This window comes from Phallusia mammillata, chromosome 8, assembly GCF_965637545.1.
Source record: "Phallusia mammillata chromosome 8, kaPhaMamm4.hap1.1, whole genome shotgun sequence".
NCBI classification, from domain to species: Eukaryota; Metazoa; Chordata; class Ascidiacea; order Phlebobranchia; family Ascidiidae; genus Phallusia; species Phallusia mammillata.
The window spans coordinates 7224443-7239770 of record NC_137259.1 but is presented as its reverse complement, the minus strand read 5'-3'; the positions used below and the strand labels follow the sequence as shown (position 1 = coordinate 7239770).

Sequence of the window (15328 nt, the reverse complement as noted above, 5' to 3'; positions counted from 1 at the left end):
ATTATTAGCAATATGAAAAAAAACAGGGAATGAATTGAATCTCACGTTTAAGTTGTTCGACGATGTAAGTCTTCAATGGCAAGTTGCCCATCGACTGTGGAGCGTTCCACTTGAGAGTAACGCTTTTACCAGTAACACCAGCAACTCGCGTATGTGAAGGTGGCTCGGGAATTGACACTGGATCGCGAGCCAAGATCGGTTCTGTGGTCTCAGCGTGGACACCCTGGCCGATTGCATTCACTGCGCAAACTCGGAAGAAGTACTCGAAGCCTTCTAGGAGATCTAAAACATTGAATTGAGTGGCTGAAACCGACGACTCGACCTTAACCCAACCACGGCCATCGCCCCTGCGCTTCTCAATGATGTAGGTTTGAATTTTGGATCCGCCATTGTTGCTTGGTATTTTCCACGAGAGTTTCGCGCCGCGTTTAGTGACATTGGAAACTGTAAGGTCTTCCGGTGCCCCGGGTGTGTCTTTGACCAAGACTTTGCAGGACGCCGTACGTGTACCGCCGACGTTCTTTGACACCACAATGTATCGACCACTGTCGTCACGTCCACACTTGGGAATGGAAACTTCGGTTGATGTTTCAGTGGTTTTTACTACCGCAGTTTCGGGTAACGGCTGCTTATCGTCTTTCTCCCATGTAGTCTGTAATGTGCATGTTAATGTCAGTTTACAATAAAGCAAGTAAAACCTTTCAAGTTGAATGTATTGCTACTTACCTCGGGTGCTGGACGAGCCTTGACACTAGCGAACAGTTTGATCGATGATCCAGCTCGGACTTCAAGGTAATTTTGAAGACCGACCTCCAAGGTAATTTCAGGAGCATCTATAAACAAGATAGCAAAATTACAGCTTGATGGCCATGTTCTTGACAATTCCTAAACAAATACTTACGGATTTGATCCTTGACTTCAACCAAGTCGGTTTGCATGGAAGGTTCGCTGACTCCAGCCTTGTTGACAGCAGAGACGCGGAAACGATATCTCAGACCAGTTTTCAGGTCAGGAATCTCAACGCTTGTGGTATCAAGAATCTCCTTGTCGTCGACTACATGCTTCTTCCATTCGCAAGTGATTTCGTCTTGGTACTCAACGATGTAACCGGTTACTTCGCTGCCGCCCACGTTCTCTGGAGCCTTCCAGCCCAACGTCACCGACTTGGCGGTGATGTCATCGACTGTTGGCGTCACCGGTTGACCAGGAGGGAAGATCGGATCTGCAGCAATCACTGGATCTGATTCCTCGCTGAAGGGACCGTTGCCAGCTTTGTTAATTGCGCAAGCTCGGAAGCGGTACTCGAGACCTTCTTGCAGCTGAAGAGCTCTGTGACTGCAATTGACCAGAGGTGGCTTGGTTATTGGGGATCTGCTAAGCTTCTTCCATCTGTTGGATGAACTTTCACGCATCTCCATCCAGTAGCCTTCGATCTCCGCACCACCGTCATCGCGAGGTGGCTGCCATGTAACAAGCATGCTTGTTTTGTTGACTTCGGATGTGGTTGGTTTGAATGGTGGACCAGGGAGATCATAAGGGTCCTTAGCCAAGATAACTTCAGTTTCAGCGAAAACACCAACGCCAAGTTTGTTTTCTCCGGCCACTCTAAACTGATACTCCATACCAGATGTCAGCTTGGTAATGCGGAACTTGGTGTCAATGATTGTAGAACTAACTGGAGTCCACACCTTTTTCTTGCCCTCGCGCTTCTCTAGAACGTAGTTCATCAAATCAGCGCCGCCGTTGTCTTGCATTGTCTCCCACGTTAGCAACAAGCTTTCGGCTGTTACTTTTGATGGCTTGAAGTTAAGTGGTACGGATGGGACGTCTTGTACCACGACAGTGCAGCGTGCTGTCTTGCTTCCAAGTGAATTAGTTGCGGTTACTGAGTAATGTCCGTCATCCGACCGTGCGCACTTCTCAATGTAAATCGAGTGCTGTTTGTCCTCAACAACAAACTTCAGTGCTTCTGTTTCCACAACAGTGGTGCTTTCGCCCTTAAGCCAGACAATCTCTGGCGCTGGGACACCAGTGATTGTAGCTGGGAGATAGATGGTTTCGCCAGCTCGAACCTGAAGCATTCCCTTCACACCAACACTAAGGCTGGTCATTGGGGCTGCATCTGGTTCTTTGGCTTCCATTAGGCCGGTAAGGGCGGGTTGACCTTCACCTACACTGTTGACAGCACGGACTCGGAGGATGTACTTCTTTCCAGTTTCTAGTTCCTCTACGGTAAATTTGTTTTCGGTGATAAGGCGACGGTTGCATGGTACCCATTCCTGCTCGCCTTCCATTTGACGCTCGACCACAAAGCCAGTGATCTTGCTTCCACCATCGACACGCGGAGGAGACCAACGAAGACTGATCTTGGTGTCCTTGCGTTCCTCGACACGAAGGTTTTCAGGCCTTCCAGGCACCACAAGTGGTTCTTGACACAGAACCGGCAGGGACTCAGTAAACGGACCTTTGCCCATGTCGTTCTCGGCGCATACACGGAATGCATATGTGGTACCTTCCAATACGTTGGTCACGTCAATGGTGAACTTGTCAGTGCTTCCGACACTGAGCCACGCTCTCATTGACATATCCCTCTTCTCGAGATAGTATTTCTTTACAGGAAGGCCGCCGTTGTCTTCGGGTGCATGCCATTTCAAAGTGATTGAGTTTCTACTCACAGCGCCGTGCTTTAGGTCTTTAATAGCTCCTGGTACATCATGAACAACCACAAGACAAGTTGCGCTCTTCGTTCCGCTGGAGTTCTTTGCTGTAATCTTGTATTCACCCCAATCAGAACGCTGACACTGTTTCACAGTAGCAACAGACCCATCTTCAGATTTGGTAACCACGACACGGTCAGACACCTCGTCGCCTTGCTTCGTCCAAGATACTTCAGGATAAGGACGTCCAGTAACTTTAGCAGGAAGAACAAACTTCTTGCCGGCGTTGACTGTGATGCCGTCAATAATGGATGAGTCGAGCTCGATGTGAGGCAAATCAATCATCTCTCTTGCTGCAGCTTCTGGAACCTTAGTGGGTGCGCTCTCGCCACCGCGATTGAAAGCCTTTATTTGGAACGAGTACATCTGTCCTTCAAGAAGGTTCTCGACTGTGAAGAAAGTCACATCAAGATCTTTATCATTGCAACGACTCCACGAGCCATCGGAGAGCCTCTGTTCGACAATGTACTTCAACTTAGAGTCACCGCCATCTCCTTCTGGTCTGTCCCAAACAAGCGCAATCGAGCTGTTTGTCGTATCTTCGACGTGAGGTTTGCGTGGCGACGATGGTGCGGTTACTGGGTCCTCGCACACTTTGTAGTCACTCGGCGGGCTAAACTTTCCAGGGCCAGCCTCGTTCTCAGCGCATACGCGGAACTGGTAGGTGGTACCTTCAGTAAGCCCGTTGCTAACTTGGTATTCAAGGGTCCTGATTGGATCGCGGTTAACACGTGACCAACGAGTGGACGAAGAGTCTTTCCTATCGATCCAGTATCCAGTGATGGAGCTGCCGCCGTCCTGGGGCTCGTTCCAACGCAAAGTCATATACTTTCTTGTTACGTCAACAAACTCAGGCTTCTCTGGCGCTGCTGGTGGGTCAAATGGCAGTTTCGCAATGTACGGTGCGGTTTCTAACCAATCACTTCGTCCCATCTTGTTTTCAGCTGCAACGCGGAAAACGTACTCTTTGCCTTCGACAAGTTTTGAGACACGGTATTTTGTAGACTGCACTGTAGTAGATATGGTAGTCCACACCTTTTTGTTTGATTCCTTAAACTCAAGCACGTAGTTAATAATATCAGAACCGCCATCGTCTTCTGGAATCTTCCATCGCAAAGTGATAGCCTCGTTGGTTCCATCGTCGAAAGACCATGGTCCTTTGCAAGGCGCTGGCACATCGAGTACGTTGACTATCACAGTGCAAGTATCTTTGCCTTGGTCGTTTTCTGCAGTAATCTGGTAATTTCCTTTGTCGGATCGTTGAGCCTTAAGTACACTGAATGTGGCAGTGGCACCGTCGTTTCGGAGGGCGAGGTTCCTTTCAACGTTTTCTTTGATTTCTTTGCTGACATTGTCCTGTTGGATCCAAGTAATAGTTGGGTGAGGAACGCCTGTGTAAGTGGCCTCGATGATCAGTGGCTTTCCGGCTCTTACTTCAACTCCTCTTCTCACGTTTTCCTCTACTTGAATGCAAGGGGGAGCAAGAGGATCTCTGGCTGCAATTGCTTGGGTTGTCTCAGCTCGCGCGCCAATTCCAATGCGATTGACTGCAGCGACACGGTACAAGTATTCCTTGCCTTCGGTTTGCCCAAGAACTGTAACTGATGTCGACTCGTGGTCCCGAATGACTACGTTCCAGTGCTCAGTATCTTTCTCCTTCATCTCGACGATGTAACTTGTGATGACACAGCCTCCGTTGGACGCAGGACGTTTCCAAGAGAGAATGATGGACTTGGCCTTTACATCGTTCCATGTAAGCTCTTCTGGAGCTCCAGGAGGCGATAAAGGATCAACAGCCATGATCTCTTTTGGAAGCTCGGCCGGTTTTCCAGCTCCTACTTTGTTATGTGCGACCACGCGGAAGTTGTACTCGTTCCTGTGGATCAAGTCAGTAACCTTCCATGCGTTTTTGCGCACTTCAGCAACAACTGGTGTCCAAGTTCTACGTCCAGCCTCACGCCTGTAAGAATACGTTGCATTTGATTTACAAAATGTAAAAAAGTACTAAGGCTACATTTTGTTGTTGCCAACTTACCTGTCTACAGAGTAGAACATGATCTCAGCACCGCCGTCGTCCTGGGGTTCAATCCAGGTCAACGTGCAAGTAGAGCGAGTTATGTCAGTAGCGTTGAAGTCGATTGGTGGGCCAGGACGGTCTGTAACGCAAATTCGTAGTTGTAGTATTTCCATTATGGTTATGCAACAGTCAAACGCAATAATATTCACCAAGCACACGGACAAGGCACCAGCCAGTGATCGTCTCTAGCTTGTTGCTCAAAGTCAAGGTGTAACGCCCGCTGTCTTCTCGACTAGTTGCTGGTATGAACATGGTGGCGAAATTGTCCTCAAGCGATGACTGAAAAACAAGTTAAGGTTATATAACATATTTTTAACAATAAGATTGCAAGGATTTATTGCTAAAAATTACCTTAACGTAGTCCTTCACAGGTTCGTCATCTCGTGTCCATGTAACTGTAGGCTTTGGAGAGCCGGTGACTGGTACACGGAGTCTTAGTTTTTCGCCGGATACCAATATCACTTCGTCTTTGATCATTTGCATGGTTGGTGGTGCTGCAAAAATAAAATCGTTGTTGTACAAAACGTCCAACTTTACCATCTGCCCACGAAGGAAACTTACAGTCCGGTTCCTTGGCAATAATTGACTCAGTGACGGCGCTTGGCTCGCTAATACCAGCAACATTGATAGCAAAAGCACGGAAGATGTAAGCTCGTTCTTCTCGAAGACCGGTAACCTGTCCTTGGAGAACAGTAAACGGGGCTGCGTTGCATCGAACCCACTCTTCGCTACCATCAAGACATCTCTCAACGTAGTAACCAGTAATATCAGTGCCACCGTTCAAAGCCGGCAAAGTCCAAGCCAATGTCACTGAAGTTGGTGTTGTTGTGACTGGCACCAGGTTGAGAGGCTCGGTTGGTGGACCTGCAATAGCAATGTTTGTTTAGAATCTGACTAGTGTGGTTAAACATTAATGGTGGCTGTTAATAATCAGGCTTATATTTGTTTAGAATCAGGCTAAGATGAATGTTGCTGTCGTCCTTACGTTTTGGATCGTTGATTGTAACCATGTCTGTTGGTTCGCTCGCCTTTCCAACGCCGGCCTCGTTTTCAGCGCTTACGCGGAATTGACATTCGGTGTTTTCTTTGACAGCTGTAATCTGTAAATAGAAAAACCAAAAGCGTATAAATTCATCACGTCTACATTTTACACAAATTTGTGGTAATATCTTACATTCAAGCTACGTGCTTCAGCATCAGCATTTCCAACGCTTGTCCACCTCTGTCCAAGCTTTTCACGTTTCTCTACCACATAACCAGTAACAGCAGCGCCGCCATCGAAGACCGGTTCGCGCCAAGTAAGCTTAACGTGGTACCGACTAATCTCTTCGATCTTGACACCACGTGGTGCATCGGGAGCATTGAACATGCTCACAGCTGCAATTGGTTCCGACTGACTCCATCCACTGAGGCCTACTTCACTGAAGGCAGCTACCCTAAACTCGTAGGAGCCACCTTCTTTAAGCTCATCAACAGTGAACGTCTCAGTTTCGACCTCCTGCGAATATGGTTTTGTTAAACTTTAGTAACATTATAGTTTTTAAATCAAATCGAAATGTTATACTACCTTGGAAACTGGCTGCCATGTTTGACGGCGAAGCTCACGTTTCTCCAACACGTATCCGTTGATCTTGCAACCGCCGTCGTCATCTGGACGTACCCACTGCAGGGTGATGCTTCCCTTGGTTGTTCCAGCCGACTTAAGGTCACGTGGAGCACTTGGTGGCTTCACAACCGGTTTGCAAATCACAGTCTCGGAATCGTCGCCGGGCTCAGATTGTCCAGCTGGGTTTACAGCCACAACCCTGTTGAAACAAGTAACGTATCGGTTATGCAAGCATATAAGATAATACGCGGTGTTTGGGTTGAAGCTCTTAAATACAAAGATCAGCTTTTTTGGTCGATATACAGACCTGAACATGTATTCAAATTTGTTGGGGACTAGATCAACGACCACGTGTTCAACATCTGGGACGTTCATCTCCCATGGAACGTAATCTTCCTCCCAAGTTTCAGCACCAGCTTCACGTTTGCGCAACTGGATAATGTAGTTCGCCACTGGGCTTCCACCGTCGTTCTCTGGTGCACGCCATCTCAAACGGCACGTGCATTTGGTAATCTTAATGGAAACGGTATGTTAGATATATGCTGCGCTGTTTGGAAACTTACAATTTAATTTACATACCTCCATGACATTGGGCTTTCCAGGCTTGCTTGGTGGCTTTACTGGATCCTTTGCGAGTGTACCGTCGCTTGATTCACTAGCAGGGCCGCAACCTGCCAAGTTCTCAGCAGAAACCCTTTAAAATAAAATCATATTAGACTTTTGCATTCTATTTTGGTGAGCGTAGAAAAATCTAAGTCATTTTCTTTACCTGAAAGCGTACACCTTGTCTTTAGCAAGCCCATTTGCCCGGTAAGAAAGAACATCAGCGTCCAATGGCTTCTTGGATACACGCATCCAGTTATGGCTTCCATTTACGTTCATTTCTAAATAGTATCCAGTAACCGCGCCGCCGCCATCGGCCAAAGGTTCACGCCACGTCACAGTCATTGCGTCACGGGTAACGTTGCTACACTCGGGCGCGCCTGGGGCCTGCGGTGGTCCGTAGGGATATTTGGCAATGATGGCAGTGCTGGTCTGAGGCTCACCAACGCCGATTTGGTTTTCAGCGGTCACCTGAAAAATGTAATATTTTAAGCAAGATCCAAAAAGGAATTCAATGAAAGAAAAGAACAAGGTATGTTACCTGGAATTCGTATTCCTTTCCCTCAATCATTTTAGTGACTTCGAAGCGCATGGCATCGGGTTTAACCGAGCCGCTAAGCTTGGTCCAAACGTGTCGGGTTGTCTCACGTCGCTCAACAGTGTAACGTGTTATAGCGGTACCGCCGTTATCCAAGGGTGGAGTCCAAACCACTGTACACGAGTTCTTGGTGATGTCTTCGATGTCTATGCAGAAAAGATGAACATGAGCGTATAAGGCTAATGCATACAGATGGTAGAAAAAATCATCGTGTTGAAATCTTACCAACTGATGCCGGCTTTCCTGGTTTATCCATAACTTCAACCATGCAGTTGGTGGATGCCTTTCCGTGTTGGTTCTGAGCGAATACTGTGTAATCGCCAGAATCCTCACGTTTTGCCTAAATACAAATTATTATTTTTTATGTAACTAAGGTTATATTAAGGCCGTTTTTTAGAACATTTACCATCAGCACTCGCAGGGTCGAGACACCGTCAACCAGATCAACAGTGACGCGCTGGTCAGGGAACAAAACAACGTCGTTGCAGCTCCATCTAGCGGATGGGAACGGGCGACCAGCGACCTTTGCTGGAATTTCAATCATTGCACCAGCCTTGACCGAAACACCATCAAGGACAGTTTGATCGAGTTCAACAGTTGGTGCAGCTGTAAAATGTGGTATTTAAATGATATGGTCATCGATATTGCCATGAATAACAATGTTGTTTTTTGCATTGAAGTGCGTTGTCAGTTACCTTCATCAGATTGAATCAGAATCGGCTCAGTCGGTTCGCAGGATTCGCCGGGCCCGAGAAGGTTGACAGCTTTCACCCGGAAACACCATTTAGTGTCAGTTGGCAACTGGCGAACAGTGTAACGGAGCTCAAGGTGTGGTCTCAAGTTGTCAGCGACAAAGCGAGCATGTTCCTCACCCTCTGGCCGTTTCTCGATAATATAACCTACAAAATAAATAAGGTTTGTAACAAAACTCGATATGCACTTAAAAACAAGCAACCTAGCTTACCAGTTATTGGCTCGCCACCGTCAAACTTGGGCATACTCCAACTCAAGCATACTGAATCCTTTTTCACGTTGGAGTAGTTAAGATTGCGAGGCGCGTCTGGGACGGTCGGTGGGTCCAATGCGAGCACTGGCTCAGCAAGGTCAACGTATGGTCCCTTGCCGTAACGGTTTTGAGCACAGATTCTGTATCTGTATGTCTTTCCCTTTTTCATGTCAGCCACGCTGCATTCTGCCGCATCGCATGACCCCGGCATCTATAACATAAATGCATGTTTAGAGTTTGGCGCATATAACTTTTGGCAAAAAGGCTGCCCAAACAAGACGCACCTTCGTCCAAGCTTTTCGGCCCTCTTCGTTGCGCTCAACAACGTAGGTGGTTATTTCAGCACCGCCATCATCTTCAGGGGCATCCCAGGACAAGTAGCAACTGACGCTGGTAACTTCAGCAATCTTTGGATTGCGAATAGCTCCTGGCTTGCCTGAAAGTTGTAAACACAAAGCAAGCGTTAAATCTGAAATCTAACACGTGGGGTGAAAGGGTGATATAAAATGACATGAATGCATGAAAACGTGCAAACATCTGGGAAACAAAAACAGTCAATTTGTAAGCTTTCGTTTTACATTTTTGTATGCTGAGAAGCTGTACATACCCACGACAAGGACATTAATATCGCATTCGGTTTTGCCTTGATCATTCTGCAAAACAAGCTTGAACAACCCTTGGTCTGATTCCCGGCTGCTTGGCGATACGGTCAAGTTTGCATAAGTCGCTCCATTGTCAATTTTGAAGCGATCCTCTTGGCAGAGGATTTCGCCATCAGTGACGCGAACCCACGTGACAGAGGGAGCTGGCAGACCACTAATTGGAACACTGATTCGAATTGGCTCTGGCTCCACAACGGTGATCTCCCGTTGGCTGTGTGGGAGGTCAAAGGATGGGACTCCTGCAATTAAAGAGTAGTTACAATGTACGGCATTCTTTGTTGAAGGCTCAAGAATGGTAAAATATAATGCTAACACTTACTGGTTTCGTCCTTTGAGAGCACGAATGGTGTGGCATCCGATGGTTTACCCTCCCCAACTTTGTTGACAGCCTTAACACGGTAGGCATATTCATGTCCTTCCCCGACGCAGGTTACAGTATAAGCCAGCTTGTCTTGGGCTTCCATTTTGCCTGCCTCCAACCACAGGCCGCTTTCGTCAGCTTTGTCGGTGAAGTTGACCACGTAGTCGGTGATCGAAGTTCCCCCATCCGACATGGGCGAGTCCCATGTAAGCTCGATCGAATTTTTGGTCACGTTGTCGTAACGCAAGTTAAGTGGTTTAGATGGAGTTTCTGCAACAAAATAAAGTACGTTAAAACAGTTCAACCTATTAATTTTCAATAGTATTATACAAACATCATGATCATTAGGTGAAGTTGTTCTAAGTCTCACCTAATGGGTCTTGCAGTTTGGTCAAAGCAGTGGGAGCGCTTGCTTTTCCCACGCCTGCTGCGTTTTCAGCCGCAACCCGGAAGCAGTACTCTTTAGCAGGAGTAACTTCTGGTTCACAGACAGACGCCTGGAGCTGGTCACCTTCCACAATGGCACAACGCGACCATGTTGTATGAAGTTTATCCCGCAGTTCGACAACGTAAAGCGAAATCGGAGAGCCGCCGTCAAATGATGGCGCCTTCCATGTCAGAGTGACGTATTCGCGACGTACGTCGGTAAGTGTCACGCTCTGGGGCGCTTCTGGGAGTTCTAAAAACGAAAAAAATGTTTGTAAATAATAGAATGAATATTCAGTAACGATATCAACTCTGTTAGTGCAAAATCTCATGTGCTTACCAAATTGCGATTTAGCCAAAATCGGGTTGGTAATTTCAGCTGGTTTGGAAAGGCCAACCTTGTTCTCGCAAGACACACGGAAGAGGTATGAAGATCCGGTTGTCAGTTTCTCAACCTGAACACAACTGATTATAGAAACCAACCAACAATACCGAAACTGTATGTGCTTGAGATGCTGTTTACCTTAATCTCCGTTTCTTCTGCTGATTCGCAGACGGTCTGCCACATCTTGCGTTTGACGTCGCGTTTCTCGACGAGGAAGCTCACAATTGGCGAACCACCGTCCTGTTCGGGCTCTTCCCACTGCAATGTGGCACTGTTGGCCGTAACCTCGGTAACAGTGAGATTTAGTGGTGCCTCAGGTCGATCTATGTGACAACACAGCATTAGTACATGTTACCACCACCAAACAATGTACAGTACATGTATACAGTTTATTGCAACACTTACCGATCACAACAATGGTCACGAAGCAGCTATCCTCTCCGTATTTGTTCTTGGCCATGACCTTGTATCTGCCAGCGTCAGATACTGTAGGCTTGCGCAGACGAAGCTTTGTAGTCTCTGTTGTAATTACAAAGCTCTCCGATGATACACGGACCAAGGAGTCTTCCTTCTCCTACAACCAATGTGAACGTTTACTACACAATCCTGAAAACATTTTTGTAAGATGTTAATGTACCTTAAACCATGTGATTTCGGGCTTTGGCATTCCTTTAAATCCAACAGCAACTTCGCCGGGCGTATCGGCTTTCAATAGGATTTCGTCCTGTTCACAGTCCAAACTTGCAGCCACGGCCACATCGATGATAGCAGCCGTTTGGACGTCTGTACCATCGCATTGAGCTGCATAACGACCACGGTCAGCCTCTGAAAACTCGGCGATTTCCAAGGTGTGCTTTTTGCCCTGCAAAATAAGTCCAAAATTGCTGCTCAAAAGTTCAAAACAAAAGAAAACATTGTAAAACCAGTTCCCAAATATGTTCTTGTTTGGTAAGAAATGAAACAAATTAGCTACATGCGTAACTGCTAACTTTAAATGGATAATCATTTGGTTGTATTTTACTGCTACTAACTTATTACAAAACTGAACCATCCGTAGGTTAAATGACAGTCAAAAGTTTACCTGGTCAGACACTTTAATAGCATGTCGTCGGTCGGTCTTGATGACATTTGCATCAACAGTCCAGACAACGTTTGCAAATGGCTTGTTTAGTAAGCATTCCAGAGTGCATGTCTTGGCTGGTTCACAATCTCTGTCCCAAAGCTTTTTGTCAAAGCGCAAAGGCGCCTCAGTCACGATCAATCGCGCCTTCAGTTCCTCGCCGGCAAGACGGCACGCGTATGTGCGCTGCGAGTAAATTGCGTAAAGTTTAAAAATTGCGGCAGTCGCTTCAGATTAGTGATGCGCAAATTTTTCTAATCAATGAAACAGCTAAGTTCAGAAAACCTGAACGTTCACTGGAATTCATGCTTCACAATTTTGTCATCATAACGATGCCGCTGTGAGATTCGAACCTTCCAGGCTAGCGCTTGAACCAGACAACTCGTGTACAAGCTGACGAAGCGAGAGCATAAAACCGCCCAAAACTGGTGTTTTATAGCAGCGCATTGCGCGAGACAAATAAAGAAAGAAAAGGGAGAAAAGGGTGGAAAGCGCGCGCGCGCACATACACTCCTCTCGCTTTATTGGGCTGAAATGTTTGATGACTTCACAGTGGCGTTTATGTGCATTAAGAATTTTGATATTTAGTACGTTCACAAAAATATGGTTACAGTTTTTTTACCTCGTCTTTGCCGCGTTTGCAGTCAACTACCACCAAAGTTCGGACCAAACCAGTAGCGACTGTCTGTAGTTTTGCATCTGGAATGACCGGTTCACCTTCCGCAAACCACTGTACTTTTCCACCAAGCTGGGTTAGATCGACGTTAATGCAAGCCCGGGAGCCTTCCTCAGCAGTAACATCGTCCAATTTGTCATGAACGAAACGTGCTGGTGGTGGGCCCACCAACAAACGTGCGGTAGCAACGAAATCAGCAACCTAAATAGGATACAGGTTAGTTATGGTTGTGATGTTTTCTTTAAGCCTAATTTGATAGATATACCTTGGCTGTAATAATGCTGTGATCATCCCGCAAGCTGCAGTCGTTAATTTTGAGGTAGTACTCAAATCCTTCGCTGTGCATTGATGTGCCATAGTCACCTTCAATCGGTTTGCCATCACGCAGCCAAGATACCTACAATGCAAATGTAAGTTTTATTTGACTTGTTTTTAATTTGCATAGTTTACATAAAAAAACACAGTTACCTTGACTCCTTGCTTGTTTGTAATACCAACAAATGTAGCTGTTTCGTTGGCACAAACAACCGCATCAACTGGTGGGATTTCAAAGATTATTGGCACAACCTTAAATTCTGCAACCCTTGATTTGACAGCATCTTCACACACTGCGTACACTTCGCAGTTGTCGTCCATACAGCTATCTTTTACTAATAAAGTGCGAGTAAGACCATCTTCCGATGATGTGAAGGTTATTCTGTTCTTATTTTCCTTTACAAACGCAGCGGTGACCTCGGCTTCATTGAAAAACCAAGTCACGTTGTATCGCGCTTTGCTGATGACGCATTCGAATTCCACATCATCGGTAGCGACACAATGGACGTCTTCGGGCTCGGTTAAAATACCAGGAGGAATTTCTAAGATAAAAAAGGTACACAGTGAAAACCTCGCACTAATAGTTTTAGTTTGTGGTTACGAAAACCTACCATTGACTATCAAATGAGCTGTGGTTGCAGTTTCTTCATTGCAAACACGAACGGTGTAATCACCAGCCTCATTCATTTGAGCAACCGCCATTTCCATGCGACGGAAAACTCCGTCAGCAATAAACTTCAAACGATTACTTTCTTGAACTAGAGCCCCGTTACATAACCACTCGACCTAAAATCGTTAAAACAAGGTTATGTGTTTGATGTGCTTAAATTCGGATACTATAAGACGAGTTAACTTACATCCACATTGGGTCTTGACAGTTCACATTCCATGGTGACATCATCACGCTCAGTGCATTCTACTGCTTTCAGGTCAGTGACAAACCATGCTGGTGGATCGTCAACATCCAAAGTTGCGGTGGTCGTTTGGTCAGCGAAAGCACATTTTACAGTAAGTCTATAAAAGTGTTTATATTTTAGTTGCATTTCTTTGGTGTGTTTTTTAGCAAATTTAACTGTAGGACTTTTTGTGTTTGTGTAAGTTACCTGTCGTCAACTGTGCAGTCGTTAATAGTAAGTTTTCGGATTTTGTCGTCGATTTCAATAACGAAACGGTCTGATGCTGTAAGCTCTTGTTCGCCTAAATACCATGCGACCTTTTGGTCACGTGGTGAAATTTTGCAAGTAAACACAGCTTGTCCCAAGTGTCCGACAGCTTGGTTCTCGATCTTCTCCAAGAACTCGAGTGGTGCATCTGCAAAGAAAATTGATTTTACTATTTCCGGTCAATTGATATTTGCTGATATTGCATGGTGCATTACCTTCAATGGTAAGAGCCGCAATCGACTTTGCAAATCCTGCAACCAATTTGTACTGGCCGGCATCAGTGAAGCTGGTCCACGGCAAAGTAAGCGTATGGACCTTTTTGTCGTGCGTAATGACCACTTTCTCACTGACGATCACCGGTAGGTTGTCTTTGTACCATTGCACGGGTATCTCAGGGTCAGATATTTCGCAAGTCAAGGTGATTTCTTCCTTTTCGTAGGTTTTGGCGTCGGTGAGACGTTTAAGGAACTTAACTCCGTCTGTTGATAAATTTATTTAAATTTATCGAAAATGTTTTGCTGTTTTCAATGTGATTTGCGGTATATTTGAGATGTGTACCTTTAACAGTCATCTGAGCTGTAGACTTCGAGTCACCAATGGTGCAAGTGTATTTTCCTTTGTCAGCTTTGCAGATGTCTTTTACGATGAGAGATCTTTCAGTACCAACGCTGACGTATTCGTACTTGTCGGATATTTCGACTGCTTTGTTGTCCTTCATCCATTTAACATTGCCGATCTCTCTGCAGAAGTATCACAAATTAGTATTCGAGCTGGTAATTGGAAAATGTCTAACATAAACATGTGAGAACAATTTGTACTACCTTGCAAGAATGCATGTAAATGTCGCTGAAGGCTGTTCCTCGACTGCTTCGAGGTTTGTCAGTTGACCGACGATCTTGTTTGGCTCCTGAGTAACCGTGAGCTTTGCTTCAGTTTTAGCGTCACGTACTCGGCAACTATAATGGCCGTCGTCACGAACCTGCAAGCAAAATATATAGTATTGTACTGTGCTGGGTTTGAATTTTATCTGTAATTGTTTTGTGTTCTGTTCATTTGACATACCGTAAGGTTTTTGACGACCAGCTGGAGTTTCTTGCCATCTCTGTTTATGACTACACGCTCCGACTCTACCACCGGTTTGCCGAAGTGACACCACTCTACAGCAACTGGTTTGCCTGTGGTGATGTCACAGTCGAGTTGCGCATCCTTGCCCTCTCGGATGGACGCTGTCTTCAAATTCTTCGTGAACTTAATATCCAATTCTAAACGATAGAGAAAAGCGTATAAATTCCAGTTAGATGCAATAAAGCGTTTATTGTACCTTTGGCAATAAGTTGACATGAAGTTTTTGCGTCTACACCGTCGCATGTCCATGTTGCAGAGTCGTCAACAGCAACATCGGTAAACACCAGGCGACGTACGATTCCCTCAGTCTCGATCACGTGTTTTTCGTCTGATTCAATTTCCTTGTCATCCTTGAGCCACGTGACCTGTGCGTTGGCGCGGCTCACGTGACACTCTAGGACGACTCGGTCCATTTCTTCGCACGTCAAATCGCTTTCAAGCTGCTTAGGGAATTCCACGGGAGGTTCTGCAAGGATAAACGCAATAAA

General features: G+C 45.9%; 1 protein-coding gene across 2 annotated transcripts in view; it reads right to left on the bottom strand.

The window, feature by feature from the left end:
* The window catches only part of LOC145204195 (titin-like), a 140069-nt gene that overhangs the window by 58883 nt on the left and 65858 nt on the right, over positions 1–15328 (bottom strand). For both annotated transcript variants that reach the window (XM_080076657.1, XM_080076658.1), the window contains 38 exons: positions 15037–15306; positions 14778–14977; positions 14537–14694; positions 14274–14455; positions 13931–14194; positions 13656–13863; positions 13410–13566; positions 13164–13338; positions 12706–13094; positions 12503–12634; positions 12184–12438; positions 11523–11747; positions 11079–11303; positions 10847–11015; positions 10580–10764; positions 10397–10511; positions 10001–10309; positions 9589–9900; positions 9215–9508; positions 8892–9043; positions 8566–8818; positions 8297–8500; positions 8008–8207; positions 7827–7941; positions 7545–7747; positions 7170–7474; positions 6980–7094; positions 6708–6913; positions 6362–6599; positions 5969–6292; positions 5780–5894; positions 5356–5658; positions 5146–5288; positions 4944–5073; positions 4753–4873; positions 902–4677; positions 727–833; positions 46–652 (listed from right to left, as the gene is read on the bottom strand). In XM_080076657.1, the coding sequence (XP_079932783.1) occupies positions 46–652; positions 727–833; positions 902–4677; positions 4753–4873; positions 4944–5073; positions 5146–5288; positions 5356–5658; positions 5780–5894; positions 5969–6292; positions 6362–6599; positions 6708–6913; positions 6980–7094; positions 7170–7474; positions 7545–7747; positions 7827–7941; positions 8008–8207; positions 8297–8500; positions 8566–8818; positions 8892–9043; positions 9215–9508; positions 9589–9900; positions 10001–10309; positions 10397–10511; positions 10580–10764; positions 10847–11015; positions 11079–11303; positions 11523–11747; positions 12184–12438; positions 12503–12634; positions 12706–13094; positions 13164–13338; positions 13410–13566; positions 13656–13863; positions 13931–14194; positions 14274–14455; positions 14537–14694; positions 14778–14977; positions 15037–15306 (11841 nt within the window). The remainder of the gene's footprint in view (positions 1–45; positions 653–726; positions 834–901; positions 4678–4752; positions 4874–4943; positions 5074–5145; positions 5289–5355; positions 5659–5779; positions 5895–5968; positions 6293–6361; positions 6600–6707; positions 6914–6979; positions 7095–7169; positions 7475–7544; positions 7748–7826; positions 7942–8007; positions 8208–8296; positions 8501–8565; positions 8819–8891; positions 9044–9214; positions 9509–9588; positions 9901–10000; positions 10310–10396; positions 10512–10579; positions 10765–10846; positions 11016–11078; positions 11304–11522; positions 11748–12183; positions 12439–12502; positions 12635–12705; positions 13095–13163; positions 13339–13409; positions 13567–13655; positions 13864–13930; positions 14195–14273; positions 14456–14536; positions 14695–14777; positions 14978–15036; positions 15307–15328) is intronic.